Source organism: Pelodiscus sinensis, chromosome 14 (assembly GCF_052426305.1).
Source record: "Pelodiscus sinensis isolate ZL-2025 chromosome 14, ASM5242630v1, whole genome shotgun sequence".
NCBI classification, from domain to species: Eukaryota; Metazoa; Chordata; order Testudines; family Trionychidae; genus Pelodiscus; species Pelodiscus sinensis.
Genome location: NC_143065.1, coordinates 27474264 through 27488881, shown reverse-complemented (window position 1 = coordinate 27488881; position 14618 = coordinate 27474264). Strand labels below are relative to the sequence as shown.

The following is a 14618-nucleotide window of genomic DNA, read 5'->3' as shown; positions in this document are numbered from 1 at the left end:
TTTTCCTAATGTTCAATGGTCTAGCTCTTGCTGCAATTTAAACCCACTGCTTCTTGTCCTATCCTTGGAGATTAAAAGGAGCAATATTTTCCCTTCACCTTATGTACTTTTTACGTACTTCAAAACTTATGTTGTCTCTCAGTATTCTCTTCTCCATACTAAACGAACCCAATTCCCCCAATATTCCCTCATAGGTCATGTCTTTTAGACCTTTAATCATTTTTGTTGCTCTTCTCTGAACTTTCTCCAATTTGTTCACATCTTTCCTGAAACACATGCCCAGAATTGGACACAATACTCCAGTTGAGATTAATTAATGCTGAGTGAAGCAGAAGAATTACTTTTTATTTACAACATCCCAGAATTAATGTTTGCTTTATGTATAGCAGTGTTATATTGTTAATTCATATTTAGCTAGGGATCTACTATTATCCCCAGATCCCTTTCTGCAATACACCTTCCTAAGAAGTCATTTCCCATTTTGTATGACTGCAACTGAGTGTTCCTTCCTAAAGTGTAATACTTTGCATTTGCCCTTACTGAATTTCATCCTATTTACTTCAGACCATTTCTCCAGATCTTTTTAAATTTTAATGCTATATTCCAAAGCACTTTTCAGCTTGGTATCATCCACAGACTTTGCAAGTGTACTCTCTATGCTATCATCTAAATCCCTGATGAAAATATTGAATAGCACTAGGCCCAGAAGAACTGATCTCTAAGGCTATGTCTACACTGCACAGTTATTTCAGAATAAGCCATTCCCGAATAGTTATTCTGAAATAGCTTATTTCAAAATAACATGTCTATAGTGCAGCGAAGCCTAAAAATTAAGGAGACAGGCTTCCCTAATGTAGATGTCCTATCTCAATTTAGAGCCCCAGAAGGAATAACTTAGAATGGCCCTGATGAGGGGCTATTTCAAAACAGGAGAAGTGGAGAATCTACACACGCCATATTTCGAAATAGCTATTTCAAAATAAGCGTTATTCTTCGTAGAACGAGATTTACAGAAGTCAGAATAACCTGTCTTATTTAGAAATTTCAAAATAACGGAACTGCTGTGTAGATGCTTGCATAGTTATTTTGGAATAATGGCTGTTATTCCGAAATAACTTTGCTGTATAGACACACTCTAAGGGATCTCACTGTTATGCCCTTCCAACTTGACTGACTGATAATCTCTGTGGAAATTATTCTCTCTACTCTGTTCTCACACTTTCCCCTCTTGTATTTAGTTTAGTATATACCTATTTATTCTCTAATGCAGATAAATTACTTTTGACTGAAAGTATAAAACACATACAGGATAGCCTCATTTGTATTATAAAAATCAATCCTGCCATATAATATTATGTAACTAAATGCACACTGTGTTTTTTTAATGATTTGAGACAATGGGGCACACATTTTACGTAAGAGTATAAATTTTGTAATAAAAAATGAAAATCACAGTGCTCACATTTACTTCATTCTCACCATACATTTTTAACATTACACAGCAAAACATATTTCAGTATTTTCCAATAACATAACAAGAGACACATAAAACCCAAAGAACCCGTATTTACTTACTTCTCAGAGGATTTTAATGCTTCACCATCTTTTGTCCAAGTGTATTTAGGCTCACTAATGCCTGTAGTTTCACACAATAAATTGACAGTGCTAGTACTCTTAGTCAGAAAAACTGTATTTCCAATTCGTACAGTGACTGTTTTATTAAAGGAAATTCTGGGAACTTGTTTTTGCCTTATAATACCAGGTCTCTTTTGGCTAAACATCAACTTGTCTAGGGGTTTTGTGTTGAAATCTTCAGATATGTTTGGTGATTTACCAGTGATCTTTGAAGCTAACTTTTCTTCACGCAAACCTTTCAATTTTTCAGTGGTAGGTTGTAATGGTCTAGATAATTCAGCAACTAACCGATATATGACTTGGGATGCCAAATCATCACTGATCTCTCCAGTTTCAATGAGCTTACTCATGTTCCTTATCAGTTCTTCAAACTGTATAGTATCCATGCTGTAAGCACTCTGAAGAACTGCTGCCTCCAGACGTTTGTTCTTGAACTCATGAGAGTTATATTCTTCTGCTGAATTACTCACACGGGTTCCAAAATTTCTCAGAAAAGGTTGATCATTAACTTGTCCATCACCCAGATACAGCTCATTCTTTTTACTCCATATTTGCCACATTTTGCTCATTTTATGCCATTTGGCTCCAAAACGGTTGGCTTCATTGTGATCTGTACCACTATTCTCGTTTGCATGTTTTCTAAAAGTTAGAGGTTCTATTAGCCGATTGTCAGTGCCGATAAGTTTGAGAACAAATGTTTCATGCACAGAGCCTGCAATACACCTGTACATGCCAATATCTATAGCCCTGAGGCTATGTATTTTCAATGATCCCGATTTAGTGATGCCAAGTCTCTTAGAATTTTGTAGACGTTGTCCATCTTTCTCCCATTGGATAAGTGACTTCTGAAATCTTCGTACTGGGCACTTAATTACAACAGATGTTTTTGGAAGCAGATAGGCTCGGCTTCCAATGGTAAAATTAATGCGTTTCTCTTGCCGTGTCTGTATGTAGACTCGATGGATGCTGACAATCTGAGGTCCATGGGCAGCATATTTCTCTGGAAGCTTGGATTTAATTTCTTGTTTAATCTCTGAAACAGCAATCAAGTGTTGAAAAAGACTGAATCACTTGCACTCTCCCTAAGAAATTCTGTTTTTCTGAGAATGCTGGTCATTGCATTTTCTCTAACTTGGTTAAGGCAGCTCACAACTTGCTGACTTTTTATCTATGTTACATAGACACACACAGGAACAATGCTATGGTCAAATTTTCTGCCCCCAATTTAGGCATTATTCTGCTTCTCTCTAAATCTCCTGCAGCTTTTGTCATATCAATGGGAAAACACTTATAACATATCTGTAGAGAGGACAATATCTGAAAGAACGGGAGGACAGCAATAAGATAAGCTTGCTTATATATGCTATTCTTATTGCTCCCAGCTGAAGCGAAAAAAAGAAAGGGGGTAAAGAGTGTAAAAAGTAAATAAAAGGTGCAATGCAACATCACTTTTCCTACATTTGGACACTGCAGCAACTCAAGGGAACCTAGTTAACACCAAATCCATTAGAAAAGCCTTACTGGCTGGCAGGCAAATTGAGATCAAGTTGACAGCAGGTCAAGAGATGAGAACAGGAGTCAATGAATGTGCAGTAAGGGAACAGAAATGGCCATGCTATCTATCATTGGACTGGCGGTCATTTTCCTTGGCTGGAGTGGACAAACTTTGGTCACAGAGTCCTGCTTTTGGCGGGGGTCATGGAAACAAGATGGAAGGTGAAGAGAGAAAAAGTCAGATCCCTGAAAGGGTTGGTAAGTCAGATGATGCCCACTGCCAAGCTGAAGAGAAAACTGAGCAGAACTTCATGCAGGAAGATACAGAGGCAGAATGAGTATGGTGAGACACCTCCTGCATTACATAGCAGGAATTTAAACCCGAAAAGGTTTCTGAAGAGCTGTCTCCATGTCTAGAACCAAAGACAGGCCTTCCTAGTGGTAGAATTAAATCCAGCTGTGGCTGGATAGACACAGGAACACTGTAAAAATGACTGCAGTATTTTAGATTCCGTTCTGTTGACTCATTAATGGCAACTATTGTGGCCCTTTCTGATCAGCAGAACTAATCTTACTCTGAACACATTAGGTAGCTGAGACACAGAACAATACGGAAAGACAGTAGCAGAAGCATACAGCCTGGCATTCACTTTGTGTCAGGCAAGGTGAAACTGGACAGCCACAGGAATCAGAAAACTTTCTACAGAGGTATTAGAGAACATTCCGTTTATACCGTTGACCCATTCTGTTGGTATGTGACAGAGAACAAAACCCAGCAAGCTGAAGAATGACTTGAATGAGCCAGAGAAACAGACAAATTAATAAAACAATCCTGCATGTGGTTGAATCTAAAATCATTACTAATCTGCCATTTGGTGAGAACATAAATAAAATGACAAACCTTGACAGCAAGTTATTGCAAAAAATTTGAGTGCTTCAGATATCATATACATATGCTTTGGATATGTTGTAAAGGAAGAGGTAAAAAGCTAAATGCTTCAAACACTCCCCCAGAGTATATTTTATAGTTATAAAACAGAATAGTTTTTATCCTTTTTTTGGCTAATGAGTTCTGACCAAAGTGGATATCATGGTTTTATAATTACATAGCTCTTAAGTCAGTATTTGTTTTCCAGATACATGATTTCCTTCACCAACTATTTTGTATTGTACAACAAATAAACTGTTTCAGGCAGTGAGCTATGATTATTAAAATATTGTCCTGTTTTTAATAACTATTGGGCTCAAAATATCTGTTTTAATGAAAATGTTCCAGTATTAAATCATCAATTTCCAAACCCCAGAATACATGCACAATAAGTGTAACTTTATGCCCACAAAATACTTTGTGCTAGGCTATGTTTACACTAGTTATTCCAATACAGAATTAAACACAGTTCATGTTTATAAATACATTCAAGTCTGACTGATCAATTTCACTTTTTTAAAAAGAAAGATTACATCATTTCTTCTTATGAGTGCAGCAGCTGAGGGCACGTGTGTGTGTGTGTGTGTAGGGGGATTGACGTACATACTGGTGGAAGGGTTAAAAGTGATATAGAATTCAGTTTTCTTGGCTGCAGAAAATTAGGGCTCAATGAACAATCTGGATTACTGGTAGCAGGACAATTTGTAGCTTTGAATGGGGTGGTCTTTTTGGGAAAGCTTTCATGACACAAGCTGAATACATTAGCCTGCCCTGATATAACAGGGCCTCAACTGGCGTAAACTGGTTTAGCTTTGTTATCTCCAACAGAGCTGCACACATTTTTATCAGCTAGAGTTTTGGCTTATCGACTGCTATTTCCCAGGATTTAAGAAGTCAGAAATATTTCTGATTGGATTGAGCCTTCATAAAGAGCATGCCCAGATATGCCCCATCACTATAAGCAGCTAGTAAAAATTAAGGGCTCAATTATGCCCTGAAGACTGAGTCCTGATACAAGAAGGTATTGAAGAATGCCACTTCTGTGCAAGCTGTGGGAGATACCACCTCTCTCAAACAACCAGCGTGGCAACAGATTGTGCATGATGCACCACCCCTTACAACAGTACAGACTTTGGCTTTACTTTCTGGGGTGATACCATGTTCTTGTCTCCCATGCACTCCTTTTGGGGTGATCAGAGTGGAGTTTCTGGATGTAGGAGCAGGGAACAGTCTTTGCATGTTCTTTTGAATCCAATGATTGATATTGTACGTGGAGGCCCCTGAAGCAAGAAGCAAATTTGGGCGTATCTAGACTACACTGAACGGTCGAAAGAGGATATGCAAATTCCACAGGAATTTGCATATCTTCTTCCAATTGCACCTTCAAAAGTAGAGCTTTCGAAAGTGAAAGTAATTAAGATGCGGCTTTTTTGGCGAACCCCCCACATTGTCGAAAAGCCACGTAAACCTCCTTTTTTTAAGGAAGAGTGACTTTTTGACGAAGGGGGCGGCTCACCGAAAAAGCTGCATCTTAATTACTTTCACTTTTGAAAGCTCAGCTTTCGAAAATGCGATTGGAAGAAGATATGCAAACTCCCGCGGAATTTGCACGTCCTCTTTCAACTGTTCAGCGTAGTCTAGATATGCCCAAAGTGAGAATCTAGTGTGTCCCTATCTCACTCCTGCTGTAGTCATATAGATGCCAGGCAGAATCCTGCATTGGGAGGCTAGAGACTAATGAATTTAAAACCCCTAGTCCTGAATACTTTGAGAACTTGAAGGGAGAGGCTGGTCACTAGCCCCCTTTCATCATTTTGGTCTGCACCCCATTGCCTGCCCTACTAACTACTGTATGTCATCATGTGCTGCTCTCTTCTCCCAACAATGGAAGCTCACAATGTTACTTTAACATCACTCTCCACTAAGCAATTTGCAGATCACATTGCCATTCAACTATCCACAATTAATTAAATTCAGATAGATATGCAGCTCAAACTATTTTATTAAACCTTACGCCAAGGACATTCCTGAAAGTCCATGGGGCTTTATTTAAGTGGTGTTTTGAACCTCAGGATTCTGGCATGTTAATCTGAAATGAAGTCCAGGAAAAGAAGTTTCATATTATGTATGAATCAGTAATTACTCTATTATTTTATTTTGTGAATAACCATTTATACAATGCTAGAAAAAACATAACGAAGTAGCTATTTCTGGACAAGATCATTAACTGGATCAAAACCAAAAAGCCTGCATATGTTATCAGATATTTACAGATCTGTACAATGCAAACGTTTTAATTCTTTCAAATCTAGAAAGAATGTTTTCAATTGAATGGGTGTCACTGCTCTGACATAAGGCTATTCATAAAAACCTTCTTTTCAAAGACAGAAATATATATCCTCCTTATTAATGGAAGCAAAACAGAGACCCACATTGAGGGAATGGTCACACATGTATTTACTGTACCTGTACCTAAAGAGACATATACCTGGTGATTTCACATGTGCTATTAGCACAGTTACAATAATTATTTTTACAAGACCATGCTCAAATTATAACACATGCATTTTTGTGGGAACATTTCTTGAAGTAATGAGCCAAACAACGGGTACTTAAGAACAATTTGCAACTTCTCTATCAGCTTCATGTAGCATGAAGACACTATTTCTTTCTCTTTTTTTCCTTCTCTCCCCCCCACATCCCTTATTTAGAAACTGGACCTTTAATAACACCATTCATCTGAAGAAGAGCGTTGTGCCCACGAAAGCTCATGATACCATCTATATGTTTTGTTAGTATTTAAGGTGCTGCAAGACTATTTGTTGTTTTTTAAGATTTTCCAGTTACAGACTAACTCGGCTACCCCTCTGAATTCTATTATTGTCTGTCTTGTGACCACAGTGCCTAAGTTGCTGTCAGATCAGTCAACATTATGAAATGTAGTGAGGATAGAGAAATGACTTAAGTTAGCAGAACATATCCAGGTTTTACTTCATCATGTTAAATCAGCAGGGCACTAGGTAAAGTAACACACTTACTGTTACAGTCATTCATGTGACAGGACCTTACAAGTGAGGAAGTAGGGAGACTGCTACACATTGATACATTTAATGTGACATTTTGGCCCTTTGCTGTTAGCTTTTGGCAGGCAAGTTTCCTTCTCTGGATTCCAACACCACAGCTGAGAGAGCACTGCAAAAGGAAGGATGTAGTCAGAGTGAATTTTGTGTCCTGTCTCATTTATGTTACTTTTAAAGTAAATTTTTAAAGGCTGCTGTTTTATATGGATCCCTTTGCTACCCAAAACTCTAAGCGCTCCCCAGACATTAAGTCAATATGAACATAAAGTAGCTAACTCTTTCTTGTTCAGAAACAATTATAGGAAAATGAGAGTATTTCTCACTGTCCCACTGTGGGTGTAATGCGGAATGAGACTCAGATGTATAATTCAACAAGTTCTAAATTGCCAGGGCCAAGCATCTGAAGTCACTCTGCATGTTCATACTGAATTAGGGCAGGATTTTTAATTGTAACTTTTATCTATGTTTATGCCTTTTAGTGGATCTGCATCATTTTTAGGAGGAGGGTGAGAGGCTTGGATTAAAGGGGAGGTGAAAGATAGCATCAATGCAGTATTTTGCCTTTAGAAATTCCAACTAGGGAATAAATCAGAATGGTTAGAAGCTTAACATGCTTCAACAAGATGCAACCATACTGAAAATGAACAAGAAGCATTATGGCCTCTCATTTATTATTTTAAACATGAGTGCAGAAAGGAGATGTGGTTAGCTGGGTCTCAGATAGAGAGCTATATTTTGGGGTTGTTGTTCCAGACCTCTAGGAGCATTTTACCTTCTTCCTCCCAAGAACTGCAAGAATTGCTTTGGGTGGGCAGTGCCTTTAGCCTAATTGCATTCCCTGTGGAGCCCACACTAGGTACTGGTATGATTATCTGGTAGTCTCCCACCTACTTATCCTTTGAGTTCCCTCTGTATTGGCAGGTCTGGTGAACTCTTACTCTGGGCCACTCACCTTGGACCATTCACCTGCAACTAGCTGAGGAGGACAATCAACTTTGGCACATGATTTACGAGCAGGCAATCTAGGCTCCTGGCAGATTTCATCAGAGAGTTTCAGAAAGCTTCCATCTGTCAACAACTGCTTACAATGAACTTTGCGACTCTGAGTCCCTCCACCACAGGTATGAGAACACTAAGACAAAGATAAGAATGTGAAAAGCATAACTGCACACACACCTGTCCTCAATCATTTATACTGTTATTTTATACAGTCATATATAAGGCAGCCATCGCCATGTTTTCTTTGAACACTTTACTGGTTTAGATTAAAAAGTGAGCAGTGTTTTCCAAAATCCTGGTAGCACTCATTTAGCTAATGGGCCAGAAGCCAGGAAAACCTAACTAATGAGCATAGTGCCAGACAACTGCAGTGCAAGTAGTTAGTGGAAAGCCTAGAAAAAGATGTGCACTTTACATGTAGAACCGGCCAAATCAAAGCTCAGGTGCACAGTTGCTGGGAGCTCAGGAAATGTCACCTTTGGGAGAGATAAGTTAAGCATTGCTTCCAAATGCAGGTTCTCTCACTTGTGGGGAACCGAGAGAGGAGTTAACTGGATTAACTGGGATCTAGACCATTCATGACTTCTGTTAACTAACAGCTTTAATTTCACTCAGAAGTAAACTGCTAGCTAGTGAAAAAGGGAGAATACAAGGTGTAATATGTTTTATGTCCAGCTGAAACCATGGTACAACAACAAACTTCGGCGTGACCTTCCAGGTTACTCCAATTAGAGCACATTAGGTAACTAACCAGAAGAAACATGCTCACAACTAAACTATTTCCATAATCTGTTGTACCTGTTGCCATTCTTCAGCATGCCAAGCAGGGGGGCAGTCAATCTGATTACAAGCTTGTAAAGCATGAGGCTTTTCATTTTTGCATTCTTCATTAGCAACAATGGATCCCTCAGATTGCTGGCAGTACACAGTTCTTGTCTGTATCCCAACGCCGCAAGTAGCAGAACACTGTCTCCAGGGGCCAGTTTCCCAACTGTGCCAAAAACACACGGCAAAAAAAATCCACGCTAATTAAACAATGCACAAGAACGGTGCGTGAGGGAGGGATTATCTAGGCACAATTTATACTCACAATCCAAAGCAAAAGAAAGTAGAAGCGTAAGCATATTGATATAGTAAGGGTCAGCCAATCAAGTACATTTGCCATAATGAAAAAATACAAATTGTATGTATAATCTTGAACATAAGGAAAATGTGTATGTTATTTACTATAAATACTATATTAAGAGCTAATCCAAATAAATGTATGTATTCACATTTAAACATTCCTCATAAGATAATCAGCTTCCTGTTAGCTTCATGCTGAAATTTATATGGCTTTAGGGGACTTTTCTTATGGGTATGAATTGTTATTACATTTATATACATTTTCCATCACACATTCTGCTCCGGTTAACTTCCAATCCACGTTTTGCAGGAGAAAGTTTGTTGCTTTGGCTTTGACCTTTTCCTCTAAATCATAATTTTCTTATTTAATGCAATATTCCAAATTTTTGATAGTTTAATTATATTTTATAATTTAAAGGGAGCATCAGAGTTCCCCCTTCACAAAACATGTATCACTTTCTGAACTAAGGGTATGTCTACACTGCATTCCTCTTTTTAAAGAGGAATGCAAATGCAGCCGAGCAAAATTGCAAATGAAGTGCAGGTTTGATTTTCCTGTGCTTCCTTTGCATAATGGCGTCTGGGCACTTTTTCGAAATACCCTATTTTGAAATTAAAAACGCAGTCTAGACGGGGTTATTTCAAGAAAAAAAACCCTTCTTTTGAAATAATCCTTACTCCTTAAAAAACGAGGTTTAAGGGTTATTTTGAAAGAAGGATTTTTTCTCGAAATAATCCCGTCTAGACTGCGTTTTTTCTTTCAAAATAGAGTATTTCAAAAAAATGCCCAGACGCCATTATACAAATGAAGCATGGGAAATTAAAATCCGTGTTTCATTTTCAATTTTTCTCGGCTGCATTTGTCTTCCTCTCTCAAAAGAGGAATGCAGTGGAGACATACCCTTAGGCTATATCTACATTGCACTTTCTTGTGCAAGAACATATGCAAATGAGCCACGGCGATTAATACTGCCACGCCTCATTTGCATATTTAATGAGCCACCAATTTCACACAAGGGGCTTTTGTGCAAGAGCCATTCTGCCACTTATTTTCACAGTGTAGACTGCTTCTTCTTGTGCAAAAGCCCCTTGAGCAAAAATGGCAGCTCATTTCCATATGTTCTTGCTCAAGAAAGAGCAATGTAGACGTAGCCTTAGGGTAAGCTTTTTAACTCTAAGGAATTATTATTTAATTGGGTTCTTGGGAAAAGTTTCTCCAAAAAGTTTACATGCAAGGTCTACTGAAGAGCTTTGTATAAAAGTTGTTTCCACAAAGACCTCTGCTTTGTGAAGCTAAAAATGTATGCCACAGTATATAATCATATCTTCATCTGATATAGTTGTTAAATCCTGTCCAGTCTTTCTGAGATGACTGTATTTTCCATACAGTAAATTGTACTGTTTGAAAATAAGAAAAATAATCCAACAAACAGATCTACTTTAGGAATAAACAGTAAATAAGATAAGACACAACCTGAATAGATTTTGCATGCACACAGTATTTTCAAGGCATAAGTCTTTTTTTCTTTCCACCGTATTCCCTCAGAAGACTAACTCAGATCAGTTAAAGAAATTAAACTGTAACTACTATATGGCTCCTGAAAACAGCATTATAACAGGAGTATAACATTTAATCAAAAAGAGGATTTCATTTGAGTTTTTAATTTCTGCAAGTGAAAGGATAAACAGTCAGTCCTTGTACATGAGGATGTAGCAGGTTAAGAAAAAAGAAACACTGTTTGAAAAAATATTTCTCTCTATAAAAATGAAGGACAATTTATTTTGTAATGTAGTGTTATTCTTGTGTATTGTGCTGTTTTGACTGAGAAGATGTTACTTTTTTACCTGGTGAAGATAGTGATTTGTTTCAGTGATGAATTTTGCTATTTTAGCAAACAGAATAACACAAGTAACACAAAACTTCCATTGACAGAAATGGTAAAACTGCGTCAAAAATCCAGGCCCCAATCGTACAACCTGATCTTTGTCCGAGAACGTCAGTAAACAATGTATGGTTTCTAAGCCACATTTAAGCCATTTCTTTTCCACAATGCTATTTTATTATTAAGGGCATACCTTGGTGGGCACAATTTCATGTTGCAAGTGTGAATCATTGCTGGTGGTCGCATGGCACTGTCACACAAGGTATCATTGACAGCTTGTTTCGTCTGCACATGCAGACACACTGCAATAGCTTCTTGTGTCCCTGGATTGAAAAATAAGAATAATAAAAAAAATCACACATGAGATGTTCTATAGACAGAAAAGTAATTTTTATAACCCTATCTCTCCCTCCCCCCCAAGTCTCAGCCTACACTAATTCTGGATGCCAAATTAACAATTTGACTCAAACATGTTGGAAATATTTTAGAATATGTTTGAAACTAGAAGACATTTTGTAATTAAAAAGTTAATTCCAGTGTGGCATTTCTGGGATTTCCTATTCACAATCAGCAATGTCCCAATTTAGGATTTTTTTTCTAGATTCAAATCAGCTCATTGAGAGGATACAAATAAACAATATTTATAGATGCCAGTTTGTTATTGTGACCCTCTGAAAAACATAAAATTGGTTTGTAGAGATTTTGTCTCTCTCAATAATACCAAGAAACCAAGACACCATGACTGGCACCCTAATGATCTGCTTCTGGAAAGCCCCTTGTATTTAATAGTGCTACTGTAAGGCAATTAGAGTGTAGTCAATGTATAATAAATGCCTTTTCATAGAGCTTGACTCACCCTTTAGCAGCAGAACACTGTTTCATTCCTACTGATTTCAATGGGATTTCAAAGAGCTAAGTATTTGAAAAGATAAAAATTTCATACATCTTTCTAAACTACTGCAAAGAAAATAGCCAACTCAGCAGGTCACTGATGGATTCAGTTATAGCTCCATTAAGGCAAACGGACTCTCAGCTCCAGCTAAGGATCTACGCCCAGGACTCTTCTATACTTACCAGAAGATCGATGCTTCAGCGATCAATCTTCCAGGGTTTGATTTAGCAGGTTTAGTAAAGACTCACTAAACTAAATGATGAGGGCACCCTCATCAATCACGGGACTCCTCTCAGTCACGAGAAATAAGGGAAGTTGCAGGGAGAAACTCTCCCATCAACTTCCCACTGTAGGGCTATCCCAGAAAAAAATCTGATGTACGTCAACTCCAGCCTCACAACTGTTGTAGCTGGAATTAAGTATCTTACATCGATATTCTCTGCTTGGGCCAAGTGCATAAAACATTCCCTTACACAGAGTCTCCCTCAGCTTCTCCTCAAAGTGTAGATACAATCATAGTTATGCTGAGGCATGAAAAGAACATTAATAATTAAAATGTTACCAGTCAGAAAAAATGTCAGATAAATCTGGTTTAGATTAACACAACTTGGTGAACACTTGTCCATTAATGAGCTTCATTGTTTATTTTAAAATTGTATGGTGTATTCTGTTTCACATATTAGATTATTCTGCAAGACAGTATTATGTCTTCAATAAGGAGACCCTATTCACTTAATGCAGAAATGCACATACAAATAAAGGACACAAAACTTAGTAAGGTGCTGTGGAAATTTTCTGTGTCTATGAAATGAAAACAACAGTCATTATCATTAACCTACTGAATACAGCAGCAATGAAATGCATTCTAATATGCACTCTTGTTAGTACCATATGGAAATGGATAATGTAATACTCAACAGCTAACATTCACAGTTCAGAGAATCTGTTTCCTTCCTTCTAAATTTACTTTTAATTTACTTTCCTCCCAAGATATCTACCAGAGCTACAAATCTGTTTTACATGGTAGATTACATTCTTTGTCTTAAGTGTAAAATCTTGAAAGGTTTCTAATATGTTTGTACTTCTAACTGGAATTCTTCTTTTTATTTATGTACAGTACATTAAACCATCACACATTTTTCTGTTTTATTTTATGACCATTAGACAATGATCGTTATAAATAACCTTGATTCTACGTAAATGCATATATCATTAATTTTTTCTTGACACTTGTTAGTTATATCACAGTCTAAATGATTACAACTGACTCTATGAAATATTTTGTGTTGAAAAAATTTCTGCCTAAGGTTAGTGGTGCATGTTTTATGACTTTCAGGTAACAGCTGAGTGTCTGGCTGATGAGTCTTGCCCACATGCTCAGGGTTTAGCTGATCGCCATATTTGGGGTCGGGAAGGAATTTTCCTCCAAGGTAGATTGGCAGAGGCCCTGGAGATTTTTCGCCTTCCTCTGTAGCATGGGGTACAGATCACAGCTAGAGGATTCTCTGCATCTTGGGGTCTTCAAAGTATTTGAAGGCTTCAATATCTGAGATATAGGTGAGAGGATTATTCTAGGAGGGGTGGTTGAGATTTTGTGGCCTGCACTGTGCAGGGGGTCAGACTAGATGATCATAATGGTCCCTTCTGACCTTAAAGTCTATGAGTCTATGAGCTGGTCTTTTTATTTCCTAGCAAGAGTAACAAATGATTTTATAATGTGCTCTCAAATGTTTTCATTTGCCACTCTCATCTCAGATTTTGCACTTGTACCATCACTGGCCATCATAATGGTACAGACGAGCAAATGAACTGAATCACGCACGTTAGGCAGAAGACTTATTTTTCTTCAATATTATATTTTGCTACCAGATGACCAGTTACTCTGTTAATCATTATTGCAATTATTGTTCTGTCAAGAACTAATACAATCAATTCCTGAAGAATGACAATTCCTATCACAAGCCAATATTGCCTCATCTCTGAATTGTCTTAACACAGTCCAGCATATTTATTCTTTCAAGACCATTGTGACAATACTGGTACCAATCTAACAATTTCAAGCATAATACAAACCATACATGTACAGAAAGAACCTCTCTAATCTGGCATTCTCTTTGGTCTAGCACCATCCATAGTCCAGCATGATTTTAGTTAGCAGGACATCCACTTATCATAGGTGTGGCCAAATTTTAAGTGGTCCCATAAAGTTCTGGCTCTCAGTGTTCTGTGCTGTTATTTAGCTCTACTTTACCCCTAAAACATCTTCTATGAGCCCAGTAAGCAGTGGAAGTGTTGGTAATTCTGCTAGCCCAGGGCCACCTAACACCTAATCCGGTCCACCTAACACTCTGTTCTGGCCCACAGATTGCATTTGGCTGCTTTCTATTTATATCCTGTTCCTCTGCCACCATATTTCCAGGTGGTGGCTCAGGAAGCAGAATCCTGTTTAGACTGGTTCTCAGCTCACAGTCGTAACACTACCTGTGCAGGAGCTGGAGCCATGGGCCTTTTAAATTGCTGTAGCAGTCCGAAGTGGCTGCCAAGCAATACGGTAGCAGCAGAGCCAAGAGCTGTGAGCTCTT

The 14618-nt window shown here is 38.0% G+C and overlaps 1 protein-coding gene across 6 annotated transcripts in view; it reads right to left on the bottom strand.

The window, feature by feature from the left end:
* Positions 1 to 14618, bottom strand: part of ADAMTSL3 (ADAMTS like 3) — a 395806-nt gene that overhangs the window by 63938 nt on the left and 317250 nt on the right. For all 6 annotated transcript variants that reach the window (XR_012895741.2, XM_006139251.5, XM_075897127.2 and 3 more), the window contains exons 17-21: positions 11338 to 11467; positions 8935 to 9127; positions 8090 to 8269; positions 7096 to 7249; positions 1576 to 2668 (exon numbers count right to left, since the gene is read on the bottom strand). Coding sequence is in view for 5 of the 6 variants with exons in the window: in XM_006139251.5 (XP_006139313.3) it covers positions 1576 to 2668; positions 7096 to 7249; positions 8090 to 8269; positions 8935 to 9127; positions 11338 to 11467 (1750 nt within the window). In the remaining variant the exon portion in view is untranslated. The remainder of the gene's footprint in view (positions 1 to 1575; positions 2669 to 7095; positions 7250 to 8089; positions 8270 to 8934; positions 9128 to 11337; positions 11468 to 14618) is intronic.